The 15,059-nt window shown below is 38.7% G+C and overlaps 2 protein-coding genes across 2 annotated transcripts in view; one reads left to right on the top strand and one right to left on the bottom strand.

Moving 5' to 3' along the window:
* Positions 1-9,715, bottom strand: part of galt (galactose-1-phosphate uridylyltransferase) — a 28,774-nt gene extending 19,059 nt beyond the window's left edge. The window contains exons 1-6 of the mRNA XM_051413081.1: positions 9,401-9,715; positions 7,583-7,752; positions 7,257-7,332; positions 6,857-6,905; positions 1,850-1,979; positions 689-745 (exon numbers count right to left, since the gene is read on the bottom strand). Coding sequence (XP_051269041.1) covers positions 689-745; positions 1,850-1,979; positions 6,857-6,905; positions 7,257-7,332; positions 7,583-7,752; positions 9,401-9,437 — 519 coding nt within the window. The 5' untranslated portion in view covers positions 9,438-9,715. The remainder of the gene's footprint in view (positions 1-688; positions 746-1,849; positions 1,980-6,856; positions 6,906-7,256; positions 7,333-7,582; positions 7,753-9,400) is intronic.
* A 101-nt stretch (positions 9,716-9,816) lies between these two features.
* Positions 9,817-13,257, top strand: sigmar1 (sigma non-opioid intracellular receptor 1). The gene is made up of 5 exons (XM_051413089.1): positions 9,817-10,094; positions 10,251-10,302; positions 10,629-10,777; positions 11,034-11,126; positions 11,255-13,257. The coding sequence occupies exons 1-5, from the start codon at positions 9,950-9,952 to the stop codon at positions 11,482-11,484; spliced, it is 669 nt and encodes a 222-aa protein (XP_051269049.1). The 5' UTR covers positions 9,817-9,949; the 3' UTR covers positions 11,485-13,257.
* The last annotated feature ends 1,802 nt before the right edge of the window (positions 13,258-15,059 follow it).

The raw sequence follows: 15,059 nt of genomic DNA, 5'->3' as shown, positions 1-15,059 counted from the left end.
AATATTTCTACCAAAGCTAACCGTCCCTTCAGTTTTTGTCATTCTCCCTTCTGATTGTTCTCTTTCTCAACATCACACTGCGAAGTGACAGTTTGACTGTCTCTAGCTCTCGCTCTGAGTGGTTAATATTGCCTGACTCAACTGAATAGGCAAACATGAAAAGACAAGAAAATGCCCAAACAGTAATATAGACGTGATAATGTCTTTTTGCACACACACACACACACAAACAAAAAAAAAATGTTTAATGTGTTTTTTTTTTTAATCAGAAAAGGAAATAAATGATAGACAAATGTGCACTTTACATAAAATATGGCAAAGGCACACAGTCATTGGTAATTTCTAAATGAAGAGTCAATTAACAGCTTCTATGCTGAGACTTGTCTGGATCTGAAAAGCCAGCATCTAAGACGTGCAAATTGGACAACTGACACAAATTGTATTGTGTCCGTGTGATAAAAGCATTTGTTATTTGATGTTAATGCTGCACCTTGAAAGTAGCTGTATTGAAAGAAGTGGCTTGTGTATGTGTGTCAATTTATGTAGTACTGAACTTCATATTCTTTCTTCAAGGACATTTCATTTATAGATGTAGTGGAAATCCCTCAATGTTTACACATTTGTTCACAGAAGGTCAGTCAAATGAATACCTTTTTCATATATACGTGTACATGTGTGCATGTCCTACCTGGCAATGAGGATGTGGATTTGAACAACCCATCATAGCTCCTTTATTCTCAAAGATCTAAAAACAGAAAATAATAGGAAAAGTGAATTTGCCTGTACTTTCACTTGTACAGACAGCAAACACGGGCAAAGCAAAAATGACCACAGTGATAAGAACAGAAGAAAGGAAGAACCTTTTGGTGGTACATTGATGTCAGCACTGGGCTGTGACCTAAAGGAAAGTCTGTTTTCCTTAAGAAGTCAAAGGTCAAAGAGGACAGGTCTCTTTCAAGGACTGAACACAGCAAACCATTGTTGATGCAGGTGACTAAAACAAGATTGTCTCAGGAGGAACCGATGAGCGGACTAATCTGGGACAATGGCGCTGTCCTTGGTGCTGATATTTGGTAGTTAATACACTGGTCTATTCATAGTTCATTTTTAGGGATCCCAGGTGATTCAGTGCCTTCTTCTAGGACACTTCAAAAGATGCAATGCCATAAGCTATCCAACATCTATCAACCCACTAGGGTAACAGGGTGGGGATGGGTCAGAAGTGCAGAACATGAGGTGTCTAGTAGTCATAGCAATAGCTTATGTGGGTGCCAGTTGACACACTGAACAAATAAAAAAAGCAGTGACTTTTTTTTTCCAGATGCAGTGAGAATGTCTTTCCAGCTATATTATCTAATGATGTACCATAACCAGTAAAGATGTACATCATCTTCTAACCTGTGAATCTATCAACAAAAACACAGTGTCTTTATTTGCTGTAATATTCAGCAAGTGATATAGGAAGAATTTAATTGCTTTGACATCTTATCTTATTCATATCCTTCTCTCTCTGCTGCTGCTGCTGCTGTTTGAATTTGCGAGTTTGCCCAGAGGCATCATTAAAGTTTTATCCAATCCAATACAAGACACATTAAAATGAAAAATTGGAAAGAGCAGAAAACGAAATGATCAGTGACGCCGGAGCGCAGGGTGGAAAGATTACCTGTTACAATTTTACAGGTATCCAGCCCTGGGAGAAATTACATCGATAATGTGTGTGTGTGTGTGTGAATGTGAGAGGAGCGTGTGTGTGTGTGTGTGTGTGTGTGTGTGTGTGTGTGTGTGTGTGTGTGTGTGTGTGTGTGTGTGTGTGTGCGTGTGCATGTGTGTGTGCATGCACATCCCATACCTGAACCCAGGGGTATTTGGTTCCTAGTTCTTCAACAAGCCCTGCCCACTTGTCAATTACCTTGAGAACCTCATGTTTTTTCATAAGAGGGAGCGTGACGTCAGACCAAGGATGGAAACACATGACCTTACTGAAAAAAAGAGATGATGAAAGAGACAGAGAGGGTGGCAGGAGAGATGTTAGATGTGTAATAATACCACCATATCATTTGAGATACACAGTGAATCAAAGAATTCCCATGTACTGGTCAAAATATGTTGAGCGTGTCAGAACTGAATTGAAATATCTCCTTCTTGAGAGTTCAAAAGGGTTGAAAGCACTGACAGTAGCAGTGTATTTAGCAAGCTTTTGTCTGATATTCCACTATAGTATTTTTGAAAGAGAGTTAGCAACACTGGATTAAAAAAAACTGCATGCTTTATATGACAACCACAATCACCATCTTAGTTAAGTGTGTTAGCATACTGATTAGCACTAAAGCCAAACTAAACAAATAATCTCTGAACTCTGGAGGAGGAAAACCCTGGACAAAAATCACCACCTCCCATGGAACATTCTGGACTTATAATACAGCACTTTATAGACATTGAACTCCTTTGGACTCCCCGGCTGTATCCACTGTATAAATGTTTTCTGATGCACTTTATTCAAAAACTGTTATGTAATGTTTTATAATATATAATATGTAATGAGTAAAATTCAATACAATTAAAATAAAATTTTGATCAAATAGTGGTGCTAGATGACAAGTCACAGAATCAATGCAAAGCTTTTACAATTCATCTCACAGGGAACATGAATGTCTTTACCATATCTAATGGTCAATAGTTATAGTATTTTAGTCTGCAGGAGATCAACATACCTAGAGTCATGCTACTAGCATTGCTGTTCCTGTGTTGCTAAACCCCCCAAAAAAGTAAAATTGGGGGTTCAGTGCTTCTTGGCACTTTGACAGTAGCATCTGTAAGTGTGAAACGTTTTAGTCTTGCACTGATCCAAAAAAAAAAAAACTCTTTTCAAAAGAAGTTAATTCTCCACTTCTCACGTTGTCTTTGTTCTTTCTATATTTCTTTATTATTTATTATGACGTTTCATGTGGTTGTTCTGGATGTCATTAATAAGTCATGAATTTGCAGCTGCTGTCTTGCCTGGGTTTTCCATAAAATACATTAAAAAAATGGCCGTGGTCTACTGTACTTAGGACTGGCCTGGTTAATAAAGTAAAAGTGATGCTCTGTAAGGTTCCTAGAGACTACTTATCAAAAATAGCTCCATGTATTCTTTGACATCTTTTCTTTGAACCTTTGGTTGAGGATCTTCTTAGTGGGGCTTTTTAAATTGAAAAATGGTTGCAAGCGTAACAACTTGCAGATTCGGATTCATGTTTTTGCTCTCAAATACTATCACAGACAATTTTGACCAAACTTCAGTATTAACCTAAATTACTTTCATGGGCTGAAATTCATTATTCTGATCCTGTGAAATGTATTTAATTCAGTTATATTATTGCCTTCCCTTAAATCATTTTAAATATCAATGGAGTGGTTAGTTAAAAAGTTCATCCTCGTTAGTGCAACAAAAACAACAATACAATATAGTGCTTTACATTCCAAAAGGGGGGTTTAATGGGCAAAAAGAAGACTTCTGATATTTTTTACATTAATTGGAAAGATGACAGGCTGGGATTGACTGACTGATTTGAGAACATGTGACACATATCCGGGGTCAGAACATCCAGTTTTTGAGGACAGAGCTTCTACTCAAGATATCCATCATGGTATCTGAACATTTTGTGCTAGAAAAAAAAAAACTAAAATAAAAACATGACCATGTCATTATGTTTTAACCACTTTATACAGAGTTTAGAAGTGTGTGTAGTTAGTCTAAGTCCTCAGTCTGTGTTTGTGTATGTGTTTAAGAGGATACCATGTCCATGTATAGGTTTTCTCTCAGCCTTACCTATCGTACCCAGGGGATACCAGCGCGACAGTCAGAATCAGAAAAATGAAACTTGTATTGACAGACACTCTTCTTAGGGCCTGAGCAGCTAGTACCTGATCAATAATTGAACAAGACTTTGGTGTTTATGCTCTGAGCAAAACCAGTGGTCGTATTTATGAATTGTTCATGAGTATTATGAGCTCCCGGCACTCCAGTGTGTGTGTGTGTGTGTGTGTGTGTGTGTGTGTGTGTGTGTGTGTGTGTGTGTGTGTGTGTGTGTGTGTGTGTGTGTGTTGTGTGTGTGCGTGCAAGCAGACCTCCAACACGCACTAAAAATGCCTTGTTGTATTAGTTTTATCAGTGTGGGTTGAAAAATGTCTTAAAGACTAATTTCATACTAACTGAGCTTCTTGTAAACTAAGTTTTTTTTTAAAAAGAAGTATGTATTTTGGTGTGACAATAAGTAGGGATGCACAATAATTATCAGGACATATAAATTATATATATATTCCTTCTTATAAATGAGCTGGATAATTAAATGCCAGCCGATAAATCGTTGGTTGATATTAATAATAATTTATTTGGAATTCGAAAACAATTGATAGACTTTATGTTCTATGACAGACAAAGTATGTTTGTGATGTTTTATGATGAACATTACTAGAAAAATAAATTACCATTTGAAGTCAGAACTTTTTGTTTACTGTTGTGTTATCAAATGTGATGTCAGTTAGATTTGGTTAGAACAGAGATATAAAACATTAAATTGTGTAAAAACTACAGGTTATTAACTTCTTTTTAAAATACAGAGGAGCAAAATAATTGGTTATCTTATCATATCGGCCATGAGAAGCAGGGAATTATGGGTTATCATATCGGCTGAAAATAAATCCATATCGTGCCTCCCTAACAATAAGACAAATGGAGTGTACTAAGTAGTGTTATGAGCAGTACACAGAGAACCTATTCATTTATTTAAGAAGAATTTCAAAGAAGCAGGAATTATATAAGAGCTAGCTTACACAGTGAATTACAAATTAGAAGCAGTTGTTGAGTTCCAGAGAAAATTTCCTTTAAACTACTTAAATTTGAATGACTGGAAAAACATTACGGATCCATTAAAAGAATAAATTATTGTTTTTGTGAATTGCATGATTTCACGTTGTTAAAATTCAGAAAGACAAACATTCATTCAATTTTTGTTTGTCAGTCATATCCAGGGCAAATCTTCGGAACAGTTCCTTTCAAGGTAATTATATCAGGGCTGTACAATAAAGTGTTGTCAAATCTTTTGCAACAGAATTTAGGACCATTCTGCTGAGAGGGAATGTATGAGAAAGGGTGATACAATAATAAGTCATTAGGAATTTTATCAACTCTTCCCTCACCCCATTTCTCCCCATTTTTGTCTCCCATGACCCGAATCCCCAAAATCTCACTTCCCATTTAGTTTTTCCTCTAATTGGATCTCTGAATTGTGCTTCAGGGTAAGCACTTTCTCTGACATGACCATGAGACTGTGTTGACCACAAACAATAAAAATTGCACTGATCGAACGTGCATACAACCACTACAACATAAAAAGAAAAACACTCACAGACTGAATCTGTGTGGAAGAAAAATAGAGTGAAATTTAACAATCAACACAAAGATAAAGCAACACGCCAATCAGTGCTGTTTCTCTGCTTCATTACTTTATGAGTGTCTCTGGAAAGAAAAAACTGACAGCCTCAACATCTGCCAACACATGGGATTTAAACTCTGAGCTCGGTTCTCAACCAGCACATACAGCAGTGTTTTGATTTAATCTATTATTCAGTTGTTGTGTAACTCTGCTGCCAGGCAGAATCATCCAAGGATTCGCGAAATGTGGGATTGTTGATGAGCGTCTTTCAAGATACAAAAAAAACAAAACAACTGTTATCTATAGACTGACAAACCATATATCTTTGATATAATATGAAATGTGAGTGGGTTGCACATGTCATGAAGCTTCACTTATTGATCCACGGCACAGAAAGGAGTCATGTAAGCTTCAAGAAAAAGAAAACGTTATAAGCAAAGGTTGTGTGCATCTTAGGTTTCAGTGGACGCCGTAAATACTACGCTACTTTGTATGTAAGTGCGCGCTAACAAGGATTAGCTCTCGTGTTTGGCTCTTCAGCCCATCCACTGACTTTGACAGGAAATAAATCCAACAGTCAATGCCTACAGATCGGAAAACTGGTTCACATTTTATGTCTGAATAGAAGATACTTCCAAAAATAAGCAAGCTTTGGCCACAGGGAAAGCTCTCATCCCCTATTTACTATCACAAAGGGACTGGGATGAATAACACTGGACTGAAATCCATGTCATCATAACGTTCAAGCATCCAGTTCCTATAAAAAGGAGTGGTGAGAAACATCCTCATCTGTTGGCGTCACAGAAGATACACACATCTTAGTCTGTGTGTGTGTGTGTGTGTGTGTGTGTGTGTGTGTGTGTGTGTGTGTGTGTGTGTGGTGTGGATTTGTGATTTTGTTTTCCATAGTTCAAGATGTCCTGAAAACAGGTGGCATGCAGCGCGTTGATTAACAAAATTAGCTTCCCCTAATAGCTGATTAGGATGATGATGATCATAACAATGAATGAGAGTTGCCTCAGCATGACTGCTCTGATTGCACTCATCAGTTCAGATTTAATTAGTCATAAATTTGAATGCATCATCATTTTTAAAAAGGAACACTGATTAAGATGCATCCCTGAACAAATTCTAACCTTCCAACCACATGTTCATTTATATTATGTGTTTAATATTGATCTCATTGTAGTATTGTATTTTACGGGTAAAGGAGCAGGTACAATATCGAACATAAATGTTGCTATTTGATGTATTGGAGCAGATTTAGTTTAGCATTAAATCTTCAGTCCCTTGGCATGTTCCAATATATTACACATAGGGGGGTCCATCAATCCAAATAATAATAATTACACATACTTTACACATAACGGTAAAACCTTCACACAGTAAGAAGGCACATATTGATTTTGCCTGTAATATGTGACATAAAGCATTGTTCTTACCAGATGCCCCTGGCAGCTTTAGACTGGAACAATGGATGTTGATCTGAACCTGAAGAACAAAACAGCAAATGTAAGTTGTTTTAAAATTCAATATGTTGTATAATATGTGTTACACTTTCAACAATTAATTTTCTTTGTCATTTTAGGCACAAGTACATTGATCCACTATTAGTCACGATTGAAGAGTTTATTGTGCCAAGACAGTATCTCTAAAATAAAATATTTTGTGCCATGGAAAATTATTAATCTTTTCTGTCTTAATAATTCAAACAAAACACACACACACACACACACACACACACACACACACACACACACACACACACACACACATAATAAATCACAATTTAACCCCTGAATGTAATGACTTCATACAGTATTGTTACAGTATGGTACTCACCAGGATCTGGAGCATCTGGCTGCAGAGCGGGGAAGTCATTTTCAAAAATAAAAGTGCTGTCATAGTCTGAATTTACCTGGAGAGAAGCATACAGACACAGAGGTATAAAAGAGAATGTATTTTGACCTATGTTGTTTGGTAGCTTTGGTATCTCTTTAGTTGTTACATTGAGAAAAGTAGTAAATACTATGTCTGAAAGGCTGGGAGACCAATTTAAATGTTCCAGAGTTCAAAAGACACCATGAACAAACAAGCTCCCATTTGCTGTCATTGTTATGTAGGCCCATGCCTGCATCTGTTCAATTAATGTATTTACCTGTTCTTACCTCGCCATTTGCACGCGTGTTCCCGGGACAGAGTGGGTTGCGGGGGTCATATCTGGGTATGTGTTCCTCAGGAGGTTTTTCTACTTGACCTGCCCAGGGTCTCTTCATGCGGTGGGCCGACACAAGGACCCAGGTGTCCCTCAGAGGATTGTAACGCAGATGCTGATGTTCTGAGGGGTTTCGGAGACAAAAGACAAGGCGACGTATTATACAAACCCACACTTACAGACAGGGCTGGTTCTCGTGAGAGCCAAAAAGTGACCAATCTAATCATGTGAATGTGCACATAAGTCATACTGATGAACTGGTTACTTTATCCCCTTTATCTGTAGCGTTAACAACTAGTGCAGTGGTTCCCAACCTGGAGGTAGGGACCACCACTAGGGGTCAAAGCTTGACAGGGGGGGGTCACAAGACACTCTTGATTTTAAGGGGTGTAAGCAAATTTAAAAAGTATACACAGTAGGCCTACATTTCAGCATTTTGTTAATTTCTGTGAAGAAAACTATAACTAATACTAAAATACTAAAGTTAAGAGTATTATTTAAGATCTAAACTTTAAAGACCTGAACAAAAGCTGCATTCACAGAGCCTTCACTCTCTGAACTGCATACTTTTCTAATGTTTATCAAACTACCAAAGAGATAATGGAACAGTGACTTGGCGTCAAGAAAACACTAAATTTGTCCAAAAAAGAATACATAACACAGACAGAGGATTGTATAAAAAGTTCTTAAAAATATCAGGAAAACCCATATTCACAGGAAATAAATAATCTACTCAAAATTCATCCAATCTCATGATTTACACAAACTTCCTGCAGTTATTGTGTTCACCATTTGGGTTCATTGTACAGTTCACCAGTTGTTCTCTACTGTTATTGTATTAAATATAATATGAAATATCCCAAAAATATGCTGGTCTGCAGTTTACTCAATGATAGAAAAGGGGTCCCTTAATGTAAAAGTTTGGGAACCACTGAAGTAGAGGTCAGTGTTGATGTGTCTTATTGGATGTTACTAAGCAAGGATGCAGCTAATGCTCCCTTTTTTAAAGAATACATACTTTAGTCTATTAAAAAAATGGCTAAAAATATAATGCTATAGTTACTACACATGAGCAACAAACACCTAAACCCACCCAAAAGCACTCGGGCACAGAGGATGAAGGTATAGCTGTGGATTCTAGGGGATGGTGCTGCAACCAGCAGCAGTAAAAACAGAAGGAACTCATGTCACGAGACTGTAGAGCAATAAGCACACTGCCAATACAGGCCTGACAAATAAGCTTCATCATTATCATCATCATCACTGTCCTGGGTTTACTGATTTCACATTAACATATTGATTTCAGCTAACCTATAGGTTTTATTTTACAGGGAAATTCAATGTGAACAAACTCCATTGAAAAATGTGTTAATTTAAGGTCTTTCTAATATCGGAAAAGCCCGCTTCGACGTAGAATACATTTTTTACGACATTTCATAGATTTCTAGAACCTACAAGTAAATTCGGCTGGTAAATAATCCACGAAGGGTCACGTTGGTTTGATAAATCGATCAACGTTCATTGCAAGCGTTTACAGTAGCAGGTGACATAATGGACACAGTTAGCTGACGATAGCAATAGTGTGCTAAATCCAGGGGAAGTTCAATAGTGTATCCTATTTGGACACTTGTAAATACTGTCCGTTTAGCAAGAAAAGGTAAGTGGTTTTTAACTTGGAATTATTTCTCTGCAAAGACGTCAACAACACAGCTACAGTTCCCGGATGAATGGAACCAGCTGTAAACTTTATGAAGTTCACAACGCTCCGTACCTTTCGGATCAAAAGTGACTTCCTTTGTGCCGCTCATGTCGGTCAGTCTTGTTTGGGAACCTCTGGTGTAAAGTCACTGAACCATCAGCTCCTCCACAGACAACCTACTTCCTGTTTTTTTTTTACAACAGAGCACAAACTTGCTCTCACGGATAAATCAGCATGTGATAACAAAGCTCTGAAAGTAAGAAAATAAGAGCGTAAACGACCGAATAATAATACTATGATCACAGTTAACAGAGCTTCTCAAAATGTATCTTTGTGAGTAACTATTTTTATATAAACTATGCAAAATAAACAAAAACAACCTAAAGGGGGGTTTTACACTATGCTGGCAACCCTGAAATTGCTGTCGCCTTATGCGAGTGCCTCGTCCTCTGATTGGCTGAGCAGCCCTTCCCCGCCCCCCCACCTGACCAGGAAGAAGCTGTCGTTTGGACCCCACGCCTCCTCTGCTGATGGCGTGTTTGGAGCAACCTGTCTGCCTCTTTTTCCACGTGTAGTCCAAACCCGCTGCTGTGTCTCTGTCTGTTTAGTTTAGTGTTAACCATGTCTGTAGCCAAAAGCTTTTTTAAAGTGTTTGTGTTCAGCGCAGTCTCCGTCCTGGCCGTGCTGCTGCTGCGGCAGTGGATGGCCACCAAGCAGTACGTTTTCAACAAAGAAGACATCGCCAAATTGGCCAAACAGTACGCAGGTGAGTTTGGTGATGAAGAGTTTTACGTCTAAATCGAGTGGAGACCAACCTGCACTTCACTCAAATGCAGTTTGAAGTAAATCTACACGGTTGTTCGTGGCCCAAGTAGTCCTCCTCCCTGCCTTCCTTAAATACTGTAAATGTCTCCAATCTCAGGACAGGACCATGAGCAGGCCTTCTCCAAAGTGGTGGTGGAGCTCAGGAAGAGGTAATGATTACATTATTTTGTATCAGGGACACATGTACCAAGGCTGTACCTTACTGCAGCGGCCATGGGTTTGAATCCGACCTGTGGCCCTGTGCACCGTGTCACCCCCCTCTCCCCCCCCCCTTTCCTGTCAATCTCTGGCTGTCCTATATCCAATAAAGGGGAAAAAAAAAAGTGACAAATCAACTTTTAGAATTGTGATTGACCCATGTTCAGACAGTTTTTTTTTTCAGTAACTTGTCTGATGTATGTGTGTTTTATGAGGTCAGGGTTTTACGTTGTGGTGTGTGTTTCTTAAAAAAACAGCTAATAAAGTGTAACTGTAGGTATCCTGGCCACATCCTGCCAGACGAGGACCTGCAGTGGGTGTTTGTGAACGCCGGAGGTTGGATGGGCTCCATGTGTCTCCTCCATGCCTCGCTCACAGAGTACCTGTTGCTGTTTGGTACTGCAGTGGACACAGGAGGACACTCAGGTGAGGAATAACGGCCTGCAATATGGGAAAAGATCAGTCCCAACAGTGTTAATATTTGAGTTGTTAGAGACGTTTGATGAAAGAAAAGAACCATCTAAATAACACAAAATATGAAGTACGTGATTACGTATTCTACATGTCACATAAATACTTGGGAGCCGTTTTTGTGTTCCTTGTGATAACTTAGCATTTGGTGATCAATCTGTGTAGGAAACAAAATAAATTTGACTCCATCTCTGCTCTCTTGTTCTGTCAGGTCGTTACTGGGCTGAGATTTCTGACACCATCATATCCGGCACCTTCAGACAGTGGAAGGAGGGGACAACAAAGAGTGAAATATACTACCCCGGTAACACATTTGAATCTGCAAATTTATGCTGTTATAGGAATGGTTTTCTGTATATCTTAAATGAATGAGGTAAACGTACTTGAATGAACTAGTGGGGGTTTTGACCAACAAATCATCTTTCCCCACAGGTGACACCATCGTACACAGTGTAGGCGAGGCCACGTCGGTCCAGTGGAGCGCCGGGACGTGGATGGTGGAGTACGGCCAAGGTTTTATCCCCTCCACGCTGGGGTTCGCTCTGGCAGACACACTGTTCAGCACACAGGACTTCCTCACAATGTTCTACACCGTACGCGTCTACGTCAAGGGTCTGCTGCTCGAGGCTGGTACACTACTCACAGAGGCCGGAGTTTTCTGAGGCACGGTCGAGGCCTCGGATCCCCCGTGCAAGGACAGTAAACATCAAAAGTTCTCCCTGTCACCGCAAGCCATTTTACCCCGGACCACAAAAATCTAGCATTTGGGTAAACACCTGTGCTAGATCACTTAAAGTTCACATATTTGTACCTGGACTTGTAGACACTTCAAATTTGCATCAGTTATAGTTGATCAGTCCCTCATTAACACAGTCCAAAAGAAAGTGTTTGAGTCTCTTTCACTTTTACCCTGTGACATGAAACTGCATCAACAGCAGTGCAACATTTACCACTGACTTAAAGGCTGTACCGCTCACTAAAATACTAACACCCAAGAAAATGTCATTCTGAATCAAGACGTAGCCCGCCGCCCTCTACACAGTGAGAGCTCAAACTGCCGACACAGTTAGTGAGGTCTTAAGTACCCATAAAACATGGCGTCCGTATTTTTATAGGATCTGGCTTAAGGAATTGAGCCTCATCGGCGGTTTTCACAGGTAGTTTACAGTCTTGCCAAATCTGAGATTCTTCTGGAAATAATTTGTTACCAGGCTTTTGAGTATTGACTCTTTTAGCAACCAACCACTTATAAAAATAAATACTGACTATTAAAATGCTGAAGCTGTGATATGAAAACTTGGTGTTGACCGTCAATTGTAGGGATCAAGGAATTACATTAAAAACAAATATGCAATGCAATTTGGCTTTAGAAAAAAAGATTGAATTATATAAAGCAAAGCCAAAAGCACTATTTTCTTAGTAAATACCTATTCCATATTTATATGCATGTGGACTCTAAGTAAACGAGGTTCTTAACGAAGATCTAACTTAAACCATTCACAGAAACCAACATCAAGAAGTACAGGCTTAATGTGTAAGGGTTCAGTCATTTTTGGCAGAGGTTTATTCATTAAATCTAATCACATTTGTAGCCATACAAATTATTTTCAAACTATAAAGTACAAAATGTACACCGCATACTGTACACACTGTGGTGCTGGTAAACATCCACAGATATGTCTTTGGAGAAATTTAGGGGGGCCTTTTGAAATGTAATTCTATGTGGCTAAGTAGATGGAAGGAAAGCACTGCTGTTCTGTACTTTAGACCTCTGACGTGTTATACTGTAATGTACACATCTCATTAATTCATTTAATGGGATGGACTGAATTTGTAAACTGCATCTGAAATATTTCAGAGAGCTTTAAGAGCTTAAATAGAGTTGGTACAATCATTTTGAAAATGTAACTGCAGAGAGAAACTTGAATCATTTTGTGCTCTGAGTAAGTGAGACTACTTGGCTACAGTGGTCTCAGCCTGCGTTCATTGTCTGGAACTTTGCACTAGCCCAACAGGGCAAAAACAAAACACTATCTACATGCTTCTGCCTCTACATTGTAGAATAACATTGAGCAGAAAAAACATTGTCATTGAGAGTTATCATTTGTGTATTTTACTTGGAATTGTACTGCACAAGTAAACTGCTGCTGAATCCACCAACTCCTAGTTTCAACCTTTTTCAGATGAAAAAGCCTTATTTTCAGACTGATGCCTGAACCAGCAGAGTAACATATAGTGTTTATATGGGATTTAATTATACTGTATTATACTCTACTACCCTACACTGGAGGTAATTGGTTTAAATGCATCAGTAACAGCATGGTCTCATGGATGGATGGCAAAAAAAACCCTTAAAAGCTCGAAATGTGCAATTTACTGTAAGGTAAAGCTGAAAACTGACAGTGCCAGAGGAAATAAATGTTTTTGAAGGAAAATGATACAAGCCTGGTTTATTACCTGTTTCTACATGCACACTTAATCAAGATCAATTGCAAAGAACTCACCTGTACTGGGCCTTAAAAGTCATACAGTGGTTTTCAGCACCACTCAACCCAGAAGGCTATAATCCCAGTGTGTATTACATCTCAGTGACTTCTAATGGCAGTATGTGCTCCATCACAGATGTTGTCGTTCTGAAAAACAAATCATACAAACAAATAAACAATATGGGTTATTTATGGTGGTAAACACAAGCTGAGTGAAATCACAAAACTGACCTTATATACTCCAGAGAGTTAATAAAAATAGAGATGAGGTTAGGGATTGTGGGTAGGTGGAGGGATGCTGCATGAACAGATGGTGTTATTCAATAAAACAGGCCAGCGGAATAGGGGATAGACACATCAGTCCTCATCTCCGTCTGTAAATGTCAAGAGGATGCAGACAACCTGATTTGTTGTCATCATATCCATGAGAAAGGCCCAGGTGATGATGATAGAAGCGTGTATGTATTTCAGGTGGGTGTGTGTTTGCTTGTTTTACTTCAAATGTGTGTGAGAGTGTGTGGAAGTGCATACTTTTTATACATGTTCTACATATCATAGCCTGTATGTGTGTGTGTTTATATTATATACTGTATATCCACTCTGATGTCCCGTCCTCCCTCTATCCATCTGTGTATGTGTGTGTTACCATATTATCCCAGATATAGATTTAATGTCAGCCTAACAGACTGGCCTGACCCTGCTGCCCTCCTTCTCTTTAAGCCCTTTAAAGGAGATGTATTCAGAATCGAAGACGGGCGACCGGAGCTGAAATACCAGCGTGCCCAGGCAGAGGCCGTACTTTAATGGGATAGACGACGGCCTCTTTGACTAATAGCTCGGTGTCTTCCAGGCCGATGATGTCCTCCTGTGAAAATGGATGTCTTAGGAGTGAACACAAACACAGAGTTATGGATGCAAGTGGAAAAAAATATATACAAAAGATGGATACAAACAATAAAATAATACAGAACAAGATCCCCAGTCACACTAGCAGAAAGGCAGTCTGTGTATACACATACACTAACATGCATCCTAGTGCGATTAGGCCTGCATAAATAGGTGTCCTTCTGAATGAAACATCCGATAAGGGAAATGAAAAGAACCTGGGCCTTCATTAATACATAGCTTCATTTACTCACAACAAAGCTCGTCCCTGCCCTCTAGTGGACATATGCAGTATCGAGCCACTTGATATTTAAATCTGTTTACATCACAACATAATGTGGCTGCGGTTATATTTTAAATGTGTGTAAAACAACTAGAGCTTGAATATCACAACAGCAGTGCTATTTACCTGCTAATGCTGGAGTTCTGTATTTAATATCAACATGCATGCCTTTGTGATGTGCTGTAGAACTACAAGACAATCAGATAGGTTATTGTTCTTTAAATATAGTTTATTTAGACTTGCCAGTTTTAATTATTGGGAACACTATATTTATTTAAATTAATAATTTAAATTAAAAAAATCTTAACCAGAGGCAGAGGTCCTCTTTTTCACAACTCTCAACCACACCTTATCTCATGCATTTCCCCCTTTAACTTGGCTTTGTAATGAAGAATTTGAAAAGCTATTTTATTGGATACTTTAGAATAAATTATGTAACGTTACATTTCCAAATAGAAGTACTTTACCCTTATTTTGCTAATAAATACAAGCTCCCTGGTTCATAATTTAGGCATCATGTGTAGTAGTGTGCACACACACACACACACACACACACACACACACACACACACACACACACACA

Source organism: Dicentrarchus labrax, unplaced genomic scaffold (genome assembly GCF_905237075.1).
Source record: "Dicentrarchus labrax unplaced genomic scaffold, dlabrax2021, whole genome shotgun sequence".
Taxonomy (NCBI): Eukaryota; Metazoa; Chordata; class Actinopteri; family Moronidae; genus Dicentrarchus; species Dicentrarchus labrax.
Note: the sequence above shows the minus strand (reverse complement) of the source record. Positions and strands in the feature narration are given on the sequence as shown.